This window comes from Phycodurus eques, chromosome 23, assembly GCF_024500275.1.
Source record: "Phycodurus eques isolate BA_2022a chromosome 23, UOR_Pequ_1.1, whole genome shotgun sequence".
Classification (NCBI taxonomy): domain Eukaryota; kingdom Metazoa; phylum Chordata; class Actinopteri; order Syngnathiformes; family Syngnathidae; genus Phycodurus; species Phycodurus eques.
In genome coordinates this window covers 4906011-4924168 of record NC_084547.1, presented here as the reverse complement: position 1 = coordinate 4924168, position 18158 = coordinate 4906011, and the positions used below count along the sequence as shown (strand labels likewise).

At 49.5% G+C, this 18158-nt stretch overlaps 3 protein-coding genes across 5 annotated transcripts; 2 read left to right on the top strand and 1 right to left on the bottom strand.

Moving 5' to 3' along the window:
- Nucleotides 1–43: 43 nt before the first annotated feature.
- ecsit (ECSIT signaling integrator) lies at nt 44–4891 on the top strand. The gene is made up of 7 exons (XM_061669628.1): nt 44–104; nt 607–715; nt 887–1262; nt 1327–1550; nt 2856–3062; nt 3786–3891; nt 3967–4891. The coding sequence occupies exons 2-7, from the start codon at nt 614–616 to the stop codon at nt 4194–4196; spliced, it is 1245 nt and encodes a 414-aa protein (XP_061525612.1). The 5' UTR covers nt 44–104; nt 607–613; the 3' UTR covers nt 4197–4891.
- Nucleotides 4494–13425, bottom strand: si:dkey-28a3.2 (uncharacterized). Of its 2 annotated transcripts, XM_061669624.1 has the most exons (9): nt 13290–13425; nt 12683–12978; nt 10398–10588; nt 7204–8998; nt 6295–6726; nt 5769–5827; nt 5643–5692; nt 5262–5573; nt 4494–4770 (listed from the first exon to the last, which is right to left on the bottom strand). In XM_061669624.1, exons 4-9 carry the CDS (start codon nt 8878–8880, stop codon nt 4754–4756), a joined length of 2547 nt encoding a protein of 848 aa, XP_061525608.1. In that variant the 5' UTR covers nt 8881–8998; nt 10398–10588; nt 12683–12978; nt 13290–13425; the 3' UTR covers nt 4494–4753. The 2 variants fall into 2 exon arrangements, with proteins under 2 accessions (XP_061525608.1, XP_061525609.1); XM_061669625.1 differs by lacking the exons at nt 12683–12978; nt 13290–13425 and having other exon boundaries at nt 10398–10860.
- zfta (zinc finger translocation associated) lies at nt 10046–17594 on the top strand. 2 transcript variants are annotated; one of them, XM_061669627.1, is made up of 5 exons: nt 10046–11779; nt 12459–12962; nt 13156–13503; nt 14707–15054; nt 15843–17594. In XM_061669627.1, the coding sequence occupies exons 1-5, from the start codon at nt 11644–11646 to the stop codon at nt 16328–16330; spliced, it is 1824 nt and encodes a 607-aa protein (XP_061525611.1). In that variant the 5' UTR covers nt 10046–11643; the 3' UTR covers nt 16331–17594. The 2 variants fall into 2 exon arrangements, with proteins under 2 accessions (XP_061525611.1, XP_061525610.1); XM_061669626.1 differs by having other exon boundaries at nt 12456–12962.
- Nucleotides 17595–18158: the final 564 nt, after the last annotated feature.

Genomic DNA, 18158 nt, shown 5'->3' with positions numbered 1-18158 from the left:
ACGAATTCCTGTTGTCACGGCCGGCGGCATTTTCGGGGTGGAACCCGGATGTCAGTCCGCGTTTCTACATGGTGACACTCATGAAGAGCAACCTGAAGGGGACGGTGAGTGGGGGAAAAAAATCGTTTAATACACACATCAATATAATACGGAGAGAAAGGTTACTTTTTAACCTTTATTCTTATGACAATACTCATGATATACCGTTTGAATGAATAAACTGTCATCTCTGTAGTGTTTTATTCCTTAAAGGCATATCTGAAATTATTGTAAGCCACTTTAAGCTTATCCACTGTTTGAACTAGAACATTGCACTTCAATATAGGAAAATTAAAAAGTTACTTAAAAAATGTTCCACTGGTTTGTCATGAAGTGCTGTGTTTTTGGCTGTAAGATGGTCCTACCACCGGGCTACTTTCTTGTCAAACAAGGTGAAAATGGCTCCCCTTATATTTTCCAGGAATTAAAGTTAAAAAAAAAAAAAAAGTGGTTAGAGATAGCGACTAAATGGCTGAGTTGCCTACACTGACTGTAAAATAATGTATTAATATAGCGCGTAACAATAGTATGTGTAATCGACTGTCATGTGCTTTCTTCCCACTGCAGCTGCATCATGAAGTGCACACGATGCCTGCTCCGGCTGCTGGGCCAGTCCGCCCACACCGCAGCCCGGTCCGCTCGCCCCACTTTGCCACGCAATCCACAGCATGAGCAGGTAAAGCGGTGGTTCTCAAACTGAGGTGTGGCTTACAAACATTATTGTTGGTCACGTTGGGGGTACTTGGGCAGCTAAGTCATTTTTTTTTTAAGCGGTACTTGGGTGTAGAAAATTTGAAAACCCCTGAGGTCAAGCGTCGACACACATTCATACTACATCTTTGTACAGGCGGTGAGGCGTTTCCGCGGTTACAAAGGCGGCCCCGTGCCCGCGGAGTTCGTCGGCGAGGACCCCGGGAAGAGGTCCGTGGTCCCGGGTGACCCGTTCGCCACGGAGCGCAAAACCAAGGCCTCCTTCGCCGAAGCGCTGGAGGTGTTCACCAAGGCCGACGTGAGGCGACGGGGCCACGTGGAGTTCATCTACGCCGCACTCAAGAAGATGCCAGAGTTCGGCGTGGAGCGCGATCTGGCGGTCTACAACCAGCTGCTGGATGTCTTTCCCAAGGAGGTGTTCGTGCCCAGGAACTTCATTCAGCGCATGTTCAACCACTACCCCCGGCAGCAGGAGTGCGCAGTGCAGCTACTAGAACAAATGGAGAACTATGGTGCGTGTCACACTTTGACAACGTGCTCAAATTGGCAAGCTGAATTCATTGTCGGTTTCTTCAGGTGTCATGCCCAACGTGGAAACGAAGGTCCTGCTGGTGCGGATTTTTGGTGAGAAGGGCCACCCAGTGAGGAAGTACCAGCGCATCATGTACTGGTTCCCGAAATTCAAACACACCAACCCCTTCCCCATCCCGCATCAGCTGCCCGAAGACCCGGTGGACCTGGCCCGCTTCAGCCTGAAGCGGATCGCGAACCACCTGGACGCCAAAGTCACCGTTTACCAGGTACCTTTGCGGAATCGTCCAGTTAGGGCTGGGCCATTAATCCAATTTAAAACATTATTCAGTTGGAAAAAAAAAACCAAAAAAAAACATCTTACAGCGAGGGGAACTCAAAACAAACTGCAATGTGGTTTCATAAGTGTGGACAGCCTCATAACTAGTCATGTGGCTTCGTTCAGAATTAGCCAATCAAATTCCAACTCATTAAATGGGAGTCAGCACACGCATGCCACCATTTAAAGTGCCTCTGATTAACCATAAAGTACAGATGTTTTAGTAGGCTTTTCCTGACATGCCGCAAATCTTTTGCCGAGGTCGCGTTGCCTCTCCTGTATAACTCTACACGAAGGGGTGGACCCAAAAGACAGCTTGTCGTGTACGGACCAGCCAAGCCGTGCGGTCCGACGGCTCATTTTATGATTCCCAGTTTTGAACATTTAAAATGTTTATTAGTGTTATTGTATTGATATACACTACTGTTGAATTGTTTTGGGGTCCCTCGGAAATGTTTACAGTGTCAATTCTAATTCTTTTGTTATCCTCATTAGAAAAAGTGCTATTCTTTAAAAAAAATATATATATATATCAATAAATAAACAAGGACATTTCTAAATGAACGGTAACTGGACCCAAAAGAAGACTGAGACTGAGGAAGCAGTTGGCAGAGGCTTATTAGGGTGAAGCGCGAGGTGAAGAATTCCAAGGCTTGAGCTGGGAGCGTGCAGGAAACCGCAGCGTGCGCAGAGGTGAGTGAGCTTGGCAGAGCGGTTGGTGCGAGCGTCGTGGCAGGAGACACAGGAGGGCACTGGAGGAGGAGGAAAAACAGGGAGCAAGTTCAGGCACGGCTGTCGGGGAATCTTCTTATGATCATGAGCGACAACAGTCTGGCGCTGGAATACTGAAACTAGCAGGCTGAAATGCAGGCTGTGATGGTTTGATGATTGGAAGCGGGTGCGCTGGCGAGGTGAGGATTAGTGCTGGAGAGGGAGGGGAAAAAAGAGGCACTAAGCGCCAGCCATGCTTTGCAGAGGAGCTGCAGGGCACAGATCATGACAGGACTAAACTTTCGAATGGTAGTGTACAAAGTTTGGACAAAAGTGAATTTTTTCCCCCCAATAGGAAGCCCGTATTTTGGCTGGGAATAAGGAATAGGAATGGTTTTGTATCAGGAGAAATACTGTGGAGAAAACCTTTTGAATAATGTCATTGTCATTTGCTCCAAAATGGAAATGTTCAGATTTTGGCTTTAAAGCCACATTGGCCTGCCCAAGCAGCAATAAAGCGTAGTAACAGTCATCTCCTCACCAGATGCCGCGCACAGACGTCACAGATAGCGGAGACCAGATCGCGCCGCCCCACATCGTAGGCATCCAGAGCCCCGACCAGATGGAGCTCCTCGGCAAGCACGACCCCGGCAGGCCCGTGTTCGTGGAGGGACCCTTTCCGCTGTGGCTGAGAAAGACGTGCGTGCACTACTACGTCCTCCGGGCTGAACCCGTGCCACCCGGCGAGAAGGTGGGCGAGCCGAGGCCTGCTCATGAGCAGAGGTGGATAAAGAACTCAAAAAGACACACAGGACCTAAGTTTAAAAGTAAAAAGGGATTTTGTAATGTTACAAAAACTAATCTAAATTGGCTCATTATAATAACAGAAAAAATGCCATACCTGTATGTGACAGAGAATTTTGAATGCCCGCAGCTGGTAGTTTTTTAAAATTTAAAAATTTTTTTTTATTTTTTTTTAGGCTAAAGCAAAGCTTTCGCCACCAATCGTTCTTGGGGCTCTTAAATAAGGCCACATCGTGGCGTCTTCCGCGCAGGATGGAAAAAAAGTCTCGAGCCTTTTTTGACAAAGGACTAGAAAGTATCGACATACATTTTCAAACGTAGAAAGTAAAACCCTTGCAAATAGAGCCACAAATTGCCATAATCTGCACGTAATTGATGTTCCCCTAAAAAAAAAAAAAAAAAGCTTTTAATTGCCACAAGATGGTGGCACAGCGCTATTTTAGTCGAATTCAAGTGTCGTTCCCTGGGACCAAGATGGCGCCAAAGTAACGCTTTTATTGCTTTGGCTTCAGTGAATTGGAATGCTTTTCAGGTTCCAAAATGAAAATCTGCTCAATTTGCAAATGCTCTAACTGTGAATATGCAGGAGTTCACTGTACTTCTGTAAATTTCACATCCCTGAAAAGTCCGCTTATGTAAGAAGTATTTGTGATGTGTTTTTTTATTTTAGGTGGAGGAGCCTTATGATCCAGAGCGTTGTTTTAACTACCCTCTGCAACTAGAACTAGACTTGGATCGGGACCTTGGGGACATTGAGACCTTCGATGTAGAAGACTGTAAGATGATCATATTTTGGATACAGTATTAAAAAAAAAAATCTTCTCTAACACAATGGTGTGCGTTTTCCCCAGTGGATGAAGGTCCGGTGTTTGCCATGTGCATGACCAGCCAGGGGGACCGGGCCACCCTCAACCGGTGGATCTCGGGTCTGCAGGAGAGCAACCCCGTCCTGGGTCACATCCCCACCCTGTTCCGCCTGCAAGCCGGCCCCAGCGAGCTCCGGGCGGAGACCCGGAGAGATGAGTCGCCGGCTGAGGAACCCGAGCAAGAGGAGGAGGAGGCCAGGAGGAGAAGGAACTGACTGTGTCTGTAGGACTCAGCTAGACATCCATATTCAATAATGCTTGTCCTCATTAGGGTCATGAGTCAACTTGACCTTGTGCCAGCTGACCTTTGGGTCGCCAGCCATTGGCAGGGCCAGTTTAGAGTTTTCAGTGATCCTAACATTGTGGACGTGGGAGGAAACCGGACTACCAGGAGAAAACCCACACTAAGTGTCCAGAGCCGAGACTCGAACCCCGGACCTCAGACTTGGCGCCCACGAATCTCGCTGACCGTCTTCTTGGTCCTCAAAATGTTTTTTGTATTGCAGCAAAAGAAGACCAAATGATCCCAAAGGTAAACAAGATTTAATTGTGGAAAAAGGGGCATGTGAAAATGTTCCTTTTTAACCAGTAAACAAGTCACAAGTTCACTTTGAGAAGCTCAAACGGCTCGCTCCGCTGCAGAGGTTGACGCAAAAGGTTGGCAAGTCAAGTGCGCCGTGATCATCGATGGCGTCCTCAAAACAAACGATTCCTCGATGGATCGTCGTCGTTATGGGAGAGAAGGTTCAATTTCTTGGTCTTATCCCGCAGCTCAGTTCCTGTACGTTTCTGTGAAAACAAGTGTGGGGGAGTTATTGATCGATACCTCTGCCGCAATTATGCCATGTACTGTAAACAAAACAGTTCATGTATTTGGCAGGTACCAAGAGTATATTGAAATGAACAATAAAGTGTGTTCCAAGTTATCGAGCGCCTGCTGTTTTTGCGATGCATTTGTGTGACAGATATTCCTGAAGAAGCCTTTATCGGAATCAACCTGAGACAGACGGTTGATTTTCTTAAAAGTTTTAGTTTTAATAAAGTGGCTTCTCAACAGGTAGCTCTACACAATACAATACAATGCACTTGCAGGACAGAAACTCTTTAATACGCCTTTCTTGTGACGACCTCGTTTGCTCCCTGAGTCACACGCAAATGACTTTCTTTTTTTAAACAAAAATACCGTATACATCGTCATTCGAGGTTACGTAACGCCAATCTTACAGCACAGCATCTGCTCATGTTGTTGCATCAAGGCAGATAAAGAAGAGCATTCTTACCTGCCAGAGTCACGCCGCGCTGCTGCAGCTGCCTGGTGAAGAAGCGCTCGCGTCGCGACACCTGCTCGTCCCAGGCCTCCAGGATGCGGCGTCGCTCGGCAGGCTCCAGGGCGCGGGTGTGCGGGTGGGCCTCGTCGATGTGCGCCACCGCGCCCTCCAGGCTGTGCGAGTGCTGCAGCTCGCCGCACGCCATGCACACCAGCAGCTGGTTGAGGGGGTCGTAGTCCATGAGGTACGAGTGCCTCCACGTGGCCTCGGTCACGGGGCCTTCGTCGCCGCGGGGGCGCCCGTCCTCGGCTAACAGAAGCTCATCTGGCGACGCGGTCGAGCAATATTAACGTTGATCTTTTTTTCCTAGAACTTACGTCTGCAATACGTCACCTTGTAGTGGTGCTGCGTAGTGAGAGTAGGCCCCGCTGTCCGCTGAATTGCTGTGAAAGAAAAATAACAATGCAGAAAACGAACAGCAGGCCTCAAACCCCCCACGATAAAATACGAGTTTTCTACCCGATGAGATGTTCTGACGCCTCACTCAAAGGGTCGCACGTCGACCGCTGACAAAGATCCTGTGCGGTGATTGGACAGAAAGATGAACAAATGCAATGTAGTGCATCAAAAAAGGCAATACAGTCTATATGTGTCGCTGTACAGTTTGTGTTCAGTCCGTTGCTTCAAGGGTTATAGAGCCGCAACCTCGATGATTTCAAGGCATTTCAACGGATTAAAACACACTTTTTTTAGACACAACCTATTCGGACTGCAAGGTGGACGTGCACGTCGATTCGACCTTCTAGTGGAAGCGCATTTAATTGTTCTGTATGTCGCTGGCATAGATGGAAGATAAAAGATACAGCATATTATTTGTATGTGGTGGCGCCATGGTTGTGAATCATTGTACTACGCTGGCTTAAAAGAAGGAGATTAGTGTCTGCTGTTGCCATGGTGACCCCAGATGGCCTACTTTAGCAGCCTATACATTAGCAAGCAGCCCTCCTCCCCACCTCCCTTGACTTTCTCCAACCCTATTTTGTACCTGAACGGGCGGCATGCAGGACCCTCTCCTCGGGGCGATCCGCTTCTCGCCCACAGCCTTCCTGGCTCTCTGCTCCTTCTTTTTGATCCTCCAGTACTCGCGCTTCCTTTTCAGAAAGTCCTCCTCAGACTCCCCGGGGCGGCGCTTGGGAGGCCCCGTGGCGTTGAGCGGCGCCGGGGACGCCCAGAACCGTTTCAAGGGAGCGGAGCGCACAGGTCGAGCGGGGGGTTCGATGGGGTGCAGGTTTATGCTGGAAAACGGGTTGTCAGGGGGTTTCAGAGCAGGGAGGTCCGGGTCCAAGTCCACGCATTCATTAATACCCGAAGGCCCGCGGACGGGGCGAATGCTGCTCCCCGAAGACAAGGAAGGCTTAGGAAGGAGCTTCAGTGGAGTCTTCGCAACATTTATCGAGCGCGCGGCGAGAGTCGGAGTCTACGAGACAAAACGACACAAATACATGACGTGAAAAGTAAAACAAAGAGACAAGAAACAAAACGCCCTTCAAAGTGTCACATTGCAGTAAATACCACTGAATCTATGGCTGCTCTGGGCATAAAGGGAGAAAAACTCATGCCGCCATCAACCCCTGACCTCAACACTATTGAGATTGGATGAGAGAACGGTTAAGGTGACATTGAATATCGACTGACGGATTGATCCATTATTGCGTCCCTAGACTTTTGTCCACACAGCACGACTGCATCTCTTGAGAGGGGCCCGGCTCGTGAAAGCTATTTTTTGCTCGCCCGCAGTGTCAAATCCCGAAAAGACGTTTGCAGCAACGAATCGGGTTTCAGCTGGAGTGGACAGGGACGTGCGCGCACACACGCAACTCCAATAACCGAGGCACCGTAGACTGTTGAATGGGGTGCTCAAACAAAGAAATGTGTAAGAAAGCTCGGGTGTCACCTGGTTGCCCCTCAGATGAAGACGCCCACCGCCACCGGCATCGCCGCCGCCGCCCTCGCCGCGCCTCTCCTTCAGCCGGGCCCTCTGCTGCCTCTTCATCAGCTTCCAGTACTCCCGCTTCTTTTGCAGGCTGCTCGCCGCGCCGGGACGTCGCCGCGGGGCCGCGTCGGGGTCTCGAGCTCGGGCGACGGGGGCCGCCTCCGTTCCGTCGGGCTCCTCTTTTACCTTCGTTCCGACGTCGGGCTCTTGGAATTTGGCGTCGCTCACCGTGCTCAGAGACTCCTCAAGGAGCTTCTTCATGGAGGCCACGGCCAGCAGAGTGGTCGTCTGGCAATCCGCGGCCGGAACCGGGTCGGGTTCGGGCTTGGGCGCCAGAGGTTTGAGGTCTGGACAGAGGGGCTGCTCAGGGGCGGGGTTTAGGTCAGGCTCCCGTTTGATGGCGTTAGTCGGCTCGATCCGGTTCAGGAGAGGCGCTCGGTACGCCGCAGCCGCTCTCAGGTCTTTGCTCCTTCTGGCCGGCGCGGCGAGTCTGGACTCGGCGAACCCTTGCCTCAGCTGGGCCGCGCGCGCTGCCCGCTGTTGCCGCTTCATCACCCTCCAGTACTCGCGCTTCTTGGCCACGCGGTCTTCCTTGGTCAACGCTTTATCCGAAACGAGCATTTTCATGACGCAGCCGGCCCGGCCGGCCCAGGTGGCTACGTCGGGAAAAGTGGACTTGCGTGGGCCCTGAGGACGAGTGAGGGTGAGGTGACTAAAAGGTTGGACGGGTTCGGTCTTTGTGCTTCGGGTGGGCGCTCGTATGGGGACTTTGCTACCGGAAACCCCGAGTCCATCTTTCCCCGTGCTGCCATTCAAGGAACGCATCCGGGGAGCGCCGGCAGACACCGTCCCGTCCTCTTCGATGAAGCCCCCGAGGGTCTCCGGGCCGCCCCCCGACGCCCTGGCCCTCCTCATCTCCTCCAGGATGTGCTGGTAGCGTCGGACTCGGCGCATCAGGGAGTCCTTCTCCTTGAGCCGGGCCTTCGCCTCCATCGACATCTTGGCCCGCTGCTCTCGCTTTTTAACCCGCCAGTACTCCCTCTGTTTGGCTATGATCTGCTCCGGAGTGTCCCTGGTGTCCATCGGGGGGACGCTTCTGATATTAAACGCCAAGGGCGTGCACAGGGATTTGACTTTTAGATGTCTTTGAGCTTCCAAAAGTCTCTGCCGAGGCGTTCTGCATCGAGAGACGTCGGACGGAGGAACAAAATTCGGAGTCCGTCTTGTCGATTCACTCGCCATTTGTGCGGATTTGTGCGAAGTCTGCCTTGGTGTTTGGCCACCTCGCCGGTTGGCGTCACGAAGGAGAAATTGGGCAGACGCGGTTATCACCGGTGTGACTTTCTCTCTGGTTTTGGCGAGCCTCGCCGCCACCTTGGCCCGCTGCGCTCGCTTTTTGAGCCTCCATTGCTCCCGGCGACGGGCCACCTGCTCTTCCTCGGACTCGGGCGCGAGGGCGTTCCCGGTTGCCGACGAGCGCTCGGCCTTGATCCGCGTGAAGACTCGCGTCCGGCCGCCGTTGGTCATCGTCCCGACAGTCCGGGTGGTTTTAGCCAAGAGCGCTGAAGAAGCGGAACTCGCCGGGGTGGCGTCATCCAACTCGAACGCCGAGCCACCTTCGCTTTTGACCGTCGGCATGCTACTGCCGGCCCGGGAGGTCCCGTCCCATAGATTCCTTCATTCCTTCCGCCCGGAAGGTTTTGTTCTGATGTGTGGACCTGCGCTCGTGTTAGTATCACGCAAAGAGTCGTGTGTCCTACGGAACAGAGAGCACATCACGCATGAGCCGACGCGATCCCGTGCGGGAAAATGCCAATTCGTTCAATCGTGCGCTCGAGAAATGTGCGGCACGAGTACCACGAGAGGTACAAGGGCTCCCTCGAGCGGTACACGAAAGAGTCGAGGAATTCAATATAAATAACATTTACAGCATTTAAAACATGAAATGCAAACAGACAGACTGCAGCTCGTTGCGATCGCATATAGTCTGTTTGAACTTACTGTTCAACAACAGTACACCTTTAAGTAGAGTTCAGTTGTATTTCACTTTTAAGTACCATACATTTGCATTTACCATTTGTTCGTTTTATTTTATTGGTAAAATAAAATTCTAAAAATGTCTGTGTGAAAGAATAATAATTAAAAAAACTAACGCATGTGTGTAAAAAAGACAAAACAATAATGAAGAAAAAAAAAAATAATAATTCATGTGTAAAAAAAAATTAAAGGAAAATAAAAACAAAATTCTGTTTTTGGAAATAATAAAAACAAATCAAATGTGCATGTTTAACAAATATAAAGAAAAAAGATAACTGATAAAAAAGGAAAATGTCAATGTGTCTGTGCAAAAAATAACTAGAATAAAAACAAGAAAACTATATATAATAGTGTATGTGGAAGAAAAAACATAAATGCGGGAAAATAAACACAAAATCTAGAAAATTTGTAACAAAAAACAAAACCGGGCATGTGTAAAAACAAAAACTATAGGGAAAATAATAAAATGTGTGTAAAAAGAAAACAGAATAAAAAAAGTGTGCATGTGTAAAAAGAAAACAAAAACTAAATCATTCAGAATTTGTATGAATTTGTAGAATGTGTGAAAAAGCTATGAAAATGCTTGTGTGGAAAAAAAAAACTAAAATAAAACCAAAAAAAAAAACAATGTAAAGTAAAACAATAACTGTCTTTAAGTCTGTAAAACTTTCCTGGAAGTACAATTGTAATTACATTTTTGTGTGCAATACTTGTTTTTTGTTTTTTTTGCGGGGGGAGGGTAGCAAAGCCGTACTGTCCCTTTAAAAGTGTCGTCATGGTGACACTATCCCTTTAAATCTGTCCCCCTGTACCTTTAAACACGCCAATTCCGCCCGCCGACCGTCAATATTTCCCCCTTTTGGACGCGTTTAGCTCCATTCAAACCGCAGCGAACGACGGGGCCGGCGGAGTACGCGAGCCGAGACGACAGCAGAGCACAGCGGCTTCCTCAGGCGGCGGCGTGGGGGGACGAGGCCGGGGGTCCAACGAGGCCCCCAGACGAGGCGACTGACCGTGTCTCGCCGTGGACATCTTGTCCTCGTCGTTTGGGGCCGACAGCGAGGAGCGGCGGAAAGGAGGAAGGAGGAAGCGGAGTGAAAGCATGCACGCTCGTTTACCTTGTCATTGAGGAACTTTAGTCTTTTTTTTGTTTGTTTGTTTGTGGCGGGGGTGGGTTTCTTTTTCGGGGTAGTTATGAGGACAGCTCGATCGGGCGGGACTCACTCCGCCGTTAGCTCCCGCCGCTAGCCAGCAGTCAACCGGCTGCCTTGACAACGAGCGCCGAGTACCCGGATGTTGGACCGACCTCCTGCAGAGAAAATACACGTCTCGTGTGTTTATGGCAAAAAAAACAAAGACAAAACAAGATATTAAAAAGATGTCTGTCTGTGTGTAAATGAGTACAAAGAAACAAAATAAAAATGAAAAATTAATAAAACAAAAAATATGTAAAAACAAAAACCAAGAAAAAACAAAAATGCTCGTATGTTAAATTTACTACTACAATAATGTGTACGTGTGTAAAAAAAAAATAAAAACCATTAAAAAAAAAAAAAAAAGTATTAATTTTAAAACGGGATTTACCTTAATGCATTTTATTTTGGCCCTTAATCCCACACAGTGGAATTGACTTTGAGTTGATTTCGGTATTTAAAAATGAAAAAAATATATATATTTTTAATATCTTGAAGCTGTTTTAGATACTGTTTAATATGAAAAGGTTTTTCATATGCTGCTCAGTAATTGGGCATGCCTGCTTTCTCTCGTGTTGTTTTCATTTTGGAGACTCCCGGGACAGTTAATTGAATAATAATAATGTAGACCAGATCTAATTTTCCAAAACAAGGTGTTTAAAGACACATTTAAGTCACAAGTAAGCCTTGCAGAATAATAAACATGATGCACTTCCTTTTTAATTATTTTCCGTTTCATTTCTATTTAACCGTAATATAAAGACTATTGGACATAATTAGTTTTCCGGTGAAAAATAATGACGCTCCAGTAATGTGTGACGACGTCAGAGTTGTCCTGGGCTCGCGTCGACGCGGGTACTGTCTCTTTAAATTTACCCAGGAGCCCCTTAAGGAGCCCCAGGGGCCCCTCGTCCGGCTCCCCACCCTGAAGACAAGCAAGAGTCTCCAAAATACGCCACCGGAGGCCCACGCGCACGCATTTGCCTTTTACCACGGAACGTTTGGAATCTATGAAAAGTTAACTTGTCAAGGGAGGAGGGGGGTGGGGGGGTTGGCTTGAGGGGGTCGCGCGCACGCACGCGCGTCGTCGGAGCTCCCGTGCGATGCCAGATGCGAGTCGCGAACGTGCTCGTGCGCGCGTGACACGTCCCGTAACCGGAGCGAGCGCGGGATGGACGACGGCGCCGCGGAGCTCCGGCTTGCCGAGCGCCGGGCTCAGCCGGAGCCCGGGCCGCCGCTCTCATTAACTGTCCGCGGGGAGGAGGAGGAGGAGGAAGAGGCGGCCCCCGGCCAGAGCGACTCGGGAGGTAAGCTTACACTGGGGGAAAATAAAAGATAAGAAAAGAAATGGTTGGGTTTGCATGCGTGCGTGGCTGTCAAATCCACGGCCATTGTCAGTGGGACAATACCAATACGGCTTGGCCCCTCTGTCTGTGTGGGCTCCTGTAAACAAAGGCTGAACAGCACCGTACGCGGACGCCATCGTGTGGCGGGTGGAGGCACTGCAGCCTCCGGAAAAAAAAAAAAAAAAGAAAAAACACCCGAGCTAACCAGTTAGCCTAGCATGAAGGCCCTAAAAGGGACCAGCCATCCCTTTTCGAAAATGTTGCCCTTATGAGGGTCACAGGTGGACTGGAGCCGATCCCAGCTGACTTCGGGGCAGCTCGCCGCCCAAAACGGAGGGACGGCTGTTTTGTCTAGAAGTGCCCTGCGAACGAGCGGTGACCGGTCTCGGGTGTGCCCAGCCTCCAGCCCAAAGTTGGCCGGGATAGGGTCGAAGGCTCCCGTGACCCGAAAGAGGACAAAAACAATATAAACATGTTTGATACTTCTGTCTGTTTAGTTTATCGATAAAAATAAATGTCAACGTGCTTCAGCTGTGATGGATGTAAGAGGAGGAAAACCCCTGACCTCAACCCTATCGAGAACACAAATAGGATGCTTGGATGGCGAGTTGAGCCCAAGTGTGTGTTTTCTCTTCAGCAGAGGACGGGCTCGCGAACGGCCACGCCGCCGAAGACGAGCCCGCGGCGGGCGCCACCAGCTACTGGAGCATCAGCGAGGGTCCGGACCACCCTCTGATCCTGTCCCCGGCCCCGGGGCCGTCGGGACGCAAACCCCGGGCGCGGCGGGCCTCGCGGCCCGGCCTGAGTCGCATCCCGGGCCGCGACCACCGGCGCTACTACCACGAGTACTGGCGCAGCGAGTACCTGATGGACTTCGACCCGCTCCGGCACGGCATGATCTGCATGGTGTGCGGCAGCTCGCTGGCCACCCTCAAGCTGAGCACCATCAAGCGCCACATCCGCCAGAAGCACCCCGACTCGCTGCTGTGGAGCGCCGCCGACAAGGAGGTGATCCGCTCCGGCTGGGAGAGCCACCTGAGCCTCGGGGGAGGTCAGGGGTCGTACGCCGAAGCCAGAGCCGGCGAGCCCGCCGGGGCCGAAGGGGGTGACGAGTCGGCGCTTTCGGGCTTTCCCGTCGCTGCCGGTGAGCAGTACTAACCCTTTCACATCAAATAGTAAAAAAAAAAATAGTAAAACAAAGGCATTTACATACAGTATGTACTCAACATTAAACAAATATATATTATACATAAAATCAAATACAGAATTTTATTCATAAAATAATAATTTTGTGCAACTGTTTCACATCCCACCACTAGTTGCCCTTTTTTCCCCAGAATCGGCCGAGGAGCCGCCGCCGCCGCCGTCGCGCGGGCCGAGCAGCTCTCCTGCGCCCGAGGCGGACGGCGACGGCGACGCCCGCCGCCGGGAGGGAGCGGTCCGTCCTTGCGCGCGCGCGCTGGAGCGCTACCTGAACGCCTCGCTGCACGCCTGGTTCCGCCAGGAGTTCCTGATGGAGTACGAGGCGGAGGCGGGCCGGCTGCTGTGCATGGTGTGCGGCGGGCGGCCGCCCTCGCTGCACCTGGACCACATCAAGAACCACGTGCTGGAGCGACACCCCGACTCGCTGGTCTACAGCTCCGAGGAGAAGCACCGCGTGCTGCAGGCCTGGGCTCAAACTCACGGTGAGCGCCGCAACGTCCTTGCACTAGTACACTCTATGTCCTCACTAATAAGACACTTCAGTGCACTAGTAGAACAACTGTCTTACTAGTACATTTTTTTGCAACTAGAATGCGCTAGTAGAACTGTGACATTTATTCCACAAATGTATGATATTTGTGTGCACTAGTAGAATGAGCTGGGGCACAGTAGTAGCTATGTAACTAGTAATGTTTTTCCTCTACTGCCGTCCACAACTATATTGCATTTCTGTGCACTAGTAGTACAACTGTCTTACTGCTAAAACTTTTTTACGCCACTGTATGACATTTTTGCACACTAGTATGACAAGTACATTACTAGTGAAGAAAAACTGTGCACTAGTTGACCACTCTATGCTACTTGATACTTTGATAACGTATGCACAACTGGAGACAAAAGTATTCTAATCGACATTCAGCATTTCACTAGTAGTACTAGTAGCATGCAGATGTCATCTAGTGCAGTTTTGCCTCATTAGCAACGTGTCATCCTACTACTAGTGCGCTGAATTGTCTTACTAGTAAGGACAAAGAGTGTACTAGTACATAGACAATTCAGCACCCGAGTAGGACAAATGCACAGTAGCAAACGCTCAAATGGCTTTCCATAAAACCTTACAAGTAAAACATTTTCCCCCATTACTAGCGCCACTTTTGGCCTAGTAGTACACAAAACATCCTCGTAAACTACTGTGCTGCACTAGTAACACTGCTAGGCCAAACTAGTTATGCCAAGTCATGCACTAGTACCCTCCCTTTCAAAGATCCATCTTAAGGTCCATGAACTAGTATGCGCCTAGTCCTCACGAGTAGGATAACATGTTGCTACGCTGCAAAAAGGAATGTACTTGTTCTAATTTTGACTTGTTTCTGAAGATCATATTTTAAGAATTTTATCAAGTCCATTCATACTAGTAGTTCCATTGGCAGATTATTTTCACGTTCACAAAATGTAGTTTTTAATATTTTCAAACTTGTTTTGAGGAGGTCATTTTTTTCCCAGTGGAGTGAGTCCAACCCTGCACGACTAAAATCAAATTCTACTAGTTTACATTCATTAGTAGTACTCAAAGCGACCAGTAGTGCGTGACACATGCCTACGAGTTGGACTCGGCAGCGTTACTAGTGAAGCGCAGTAGTAGTTTACCGGTACTTGAAATCGTCGTCTTCTATTGGCCGCGACAGACGAGTCGGAGAACTCCATCCAATCAGAAGCAAACTCCAAAGATGACGGCTCGCCGTCTCGGGACGCGTCTCTGAACGAGGACGACGGCGGCGCGGCGGGCACCGCGCGCCAGAGGCGGGGCCCGCGGGGCGGCGACGCGCGACACCTGCGCCTGGACTACCTGGTGGCGTACGGGCCCCGGGGCCGCGCCGTCTACTGCATGGTGTGCTCTCGGGTCGTGCGCGGGAGCCGAGTCCGGAGCTTCCGGCAGCACATCCGCCAATGTCACCCCGAGACGGAGGCCCTGAGCCGGCAAGAGCGCGAAGCCGTGGCGGCGGCCTGGACCAAAGACCGCCGCGCCGGAGACGGTGAGGAAAATGTCTTCGGAGTTCTGAGAGCATCGAGCGCAACCGCAGAAGTGTTCGCAAGCGCTTCACTTTGTCCACATTTAAGTTCCAAAGACGTCCACTTCTTTGGCTTTCTGTGACTCTTCCAGTCCGACGCGTTTGAGAACATCCTGTTGAATGGCGACGTACTGTTGATCAATTGTTAGGTCAAAATATGAACAGCGCGATGAAGAAGATGACCGTTTTCAATATTCATTCTAATTGAACGAGGGACATTTATGGTTCAATTCGTGGATCAGGTCAAAGTTCACCTGTAAAGTATGGAGGCTCCATTTTGGAGAGTATTCTCTTCATGATTTCCAAGTTTAGAAAAAAATGTTTTTTAATAATTTTTCCAAAATTTAAAACATATTTCATGCCATTGTGAAAGTAGTAAGTGTTACGAGCAGAATTTTGAGGGAAAATATTTGTTTCCCCATTTGGGAATAAGGCTGCAGTATAACAAAAAGTGGAAAAAGTGAAGATGACAATGATGAGTCAAGGCTGCGAATACGTGACTCAGTTTCCTAGTTTTTTGTTTTTTTTAAAACAAGTCAACAAAAATTTCAAAACATTTTTCATGTTGGAATTATGAGGCGTTCCATGCAGATTTTTTTTTTGGGGGGGAATGAATTTATTCTATTTTGGAATATGGCTGTAATGTGAAGCAATGTGGAAAAAGTGAAGCGCCGTGAATCCTTTTTGATGTCGTTTGCAAGCCCAAAAAACGACTTCCGTCCCTTCTCGCTTTTGACTTCCTGAATCTGCAGAAATCAGCACAAGTGACGCCGGTGTCCTCAATACCTCCGGCGGCCCGAACGAGGACGGCTCCCCAGACGTCAAACCGTTGATGAAAGAAGAGGAAGACGAGGAGGAGGAGGAGTTGGAGGAGGAAGGAGGCGGAGTCAAGGACACGGCCAAGGACGCTACCCCGCGCCAAGGCCACTACCCGGGCAAGGACCAGCGGCGAAACTACCAGGTGCGCTGGCGCACGGACTTCCTGATGGACTACGACTGCCGGCGGCACGGGCTCATCTGCATGGTGTGCGGCGCGGCCTTGGCCACGCTGAAGGTGAGCACCATCAAGCGCCACATCCAGCAGGTGCACGCGCACTCGCTGCGCTACGGCGCCGACCAGAGGCGCAGCGCCGCGCTGGCCTACGACGGCGACGCCGCCGGACGCTTCGTCCACGCAGACGATTGCTTCCTCGCCTGGGATCACGCGCGCAGCGACACGGGGCCCTCGCACGCGCACTGAGCCGCGGCCGACCGCTTCCTTGCGGGCCCGGGACGGAGTACGCCAAGCGGCGCCGCTCCTCCGAGTCGATAGTTAGCTTTCCATATCGGGGGGGGGGCGCTTTGTTTCCGACCTTCAGAGATGAAAAGCGACTCCGAAACCCACGTGAGAAATGCGCCGCCTCTGCAAAGTCGCCGGAGCCATTCACATTTTCCACGTTTGATGTTACAGAATGATTCCAAAATGGAATTCATTATATCTTTCCCCACAAAAGCCTGCACCTACCCGAAAAAAGTTGTCTTAAATTGTTGCTAATTTATTAAAAATAACTATTCATTTTAAGTTAGAGCCTTATTCTAAAATGAAATAAATTATTCCCCCCCGCGCCATAATTCTGCACAAAATACCTCTTAAAACATGAAAGTACATTTTTAGAAATGTATTCAGACTTAACAATCACACGTTCACCAAAGCACTAATATAAAAGTCGTGCTTTACCGCGGTGTCAAGGAACAATGTTGAAGTGAGTCGAGGAGCTTCATTTAGTGCTTTGTGAATTTTGCCGTTCGAGCCATAAACGGACCAATGCATTTCCTGCTTCCGTTATGGTTGGCATTTAAACAATACTATTAATCAAGCTGTTGACATTTTGACCTCATGAGACCAAGTCGACGCCCAACAATTGATCAACAGTACCTTGCCAACCGTGATGTCCTCAGAGAGAAGTGGCCACTGAATACTTTCCGGAAAGCCATGTACGCGCCCCGTGATTGGCTGACGAGCAGTCCAAGGGTGCACTCGCCTCTCGCTCAAGTCCGCCGGGCGACCCTAATGAGGGCGAGCACTACAGAAAACGGAGGCATGAGCACTTGCTGAGACTAAATGCATGAGTCACGTCGTGACAACTTGTTGTTCTTCTCAACCTGGAAAATCTCAGGGATTGCACATTTGTTTCAATCGAGGTTCTTGGAAGACGCGTGTGTTGCAAACAGAACGTCGGCAAAGTTTTAGGAGGAAAGTGGAAACGAAATGTGTTGGTGAAACCAGCAAAAAGGCACTTCGGTAATGTTCGAACACTTATTTTCCAGACAGTGGCACTTCACGTGGAAAGCACACACAAGAAGTGACATCATCGTCGTCGTATAATTTCATTGGTCCATATGCAGCACTTAACGCTTTTGAAATGATGGGAATGACTTGTCGACATGTTTTTGTAACTTGTGCTTGGCCTCCACGTCACCTTTGATGCAATAATGCAATAAATGGATGCCTGTTTTTCCTTGTACACCACCCAGCAACTCTCAATTCCACAAAAGTACTTTTAATTTTAAAGTTTGATTCGGATTGTCATTTTGTACTGGTGCCGGCCTTACCCACAACGCAACGCGGCGAGTTGTCCGCACTCCAGTTAGCCGCCGCTCATGACTTTCTGACTTTGGTCCTGTTCTGAAACACACCACATCCACTTCAAATGCGCCACTGAATGGATTTCGGATGCATTTCTTTTATCGCGTCAAGTCTCCTACTTGACACGAGAAAAAAAAAAGTCAACAAAAAAAGACCTGACCTCGTTTCAATTTACTTACCCAGTGCGCGTGTCCTGACGTTTTCTGTAAGTGGATACACAGGTTAATGACGTGCCTACTGCCATCTAGTGGAAGTGCATTTAATTGTTCTGCGTTTTACGTCACCGGCACAAATAGATGAAACAAATTACAAATTAACACATTCACTGCCATTGACGGCTTTAGAAGTTAAATATCCATGTTACCTGGGAAGGCTGGCAGTGAATGAGTTTTAAGTGAAAATTGATTTTTTTTCTTCTTCTTTCTTGAGTTGCATTATCATT

Excerpts from the sequence above, each read along its gene's own strand:
- ecsit (XM_061669628.1), top strand. The coding sequence starts at position 614 with ATGAAGTGCACACGATGCCTGCTCCGGCTGCTGGGCCAGTCCGCCCAC. Across the intron at positions 716-886 it reads GCAATCCACAGCATGAGCAG|GCGGTGAGGCGTTTCCGCGG; the intron begins GTAAAGCGGTGG and ends ATCTTTGTACAG. Across the intron at positions 1,263-1,326 it reads AGAACAAATGGAGAACTATG|GTGTCATGCCCAACGTGGAA; the intron begins GTGCGTGTCACA and ends CGGTTTCTTCAG.
- si:dkey-28a3.2 (XM_061669624.1), bottom strand. The coding sequence starts at position 8,880 with ATGCCGACGGTCAAAAGCGAAGGTGGCTCGGCGTTCGAGTTGGATGAC. Across the intron at positions 5,693-5,768 it reads GCGTCAGAACATCTCATCGG|CAATTCAGCGGACAGCGGGG; the intron begins GTAGAAAACTCG and ends TTTCTTTCACAG. Across the intron at positions 5,574-5,642 it reads CTACGCAGCACCACTACAAG|ATGAGCTTCTGTTAGCCGAG; the intron begins GTGACGTATTGC and ends CCGCGTCGCCAG.
- zfta (XM_061669626.1), top strand. The coding sequence starts at position 11,644 with ATGGACGACGGCGCCGCGGAGCTCCGGCTTGCCGAGCGCCGGGCTCAG. Across the intron at positions 12,963-13,155 it reads GGGCTTTCCCGTCGCTGCCG|AATCGGCCGAGGAGCCGCCG; the intron begins GTGAGCAGTACT and ends TTTTTTCCCCAG. Across the intron at positions 15,055-15,842 it reads AGACCGCCGCGCCGGAGACG|AAATCAGCACAAGTGACGCC; the intron begins GTGAGGAAAATG and ends CTGAATCTGCAG.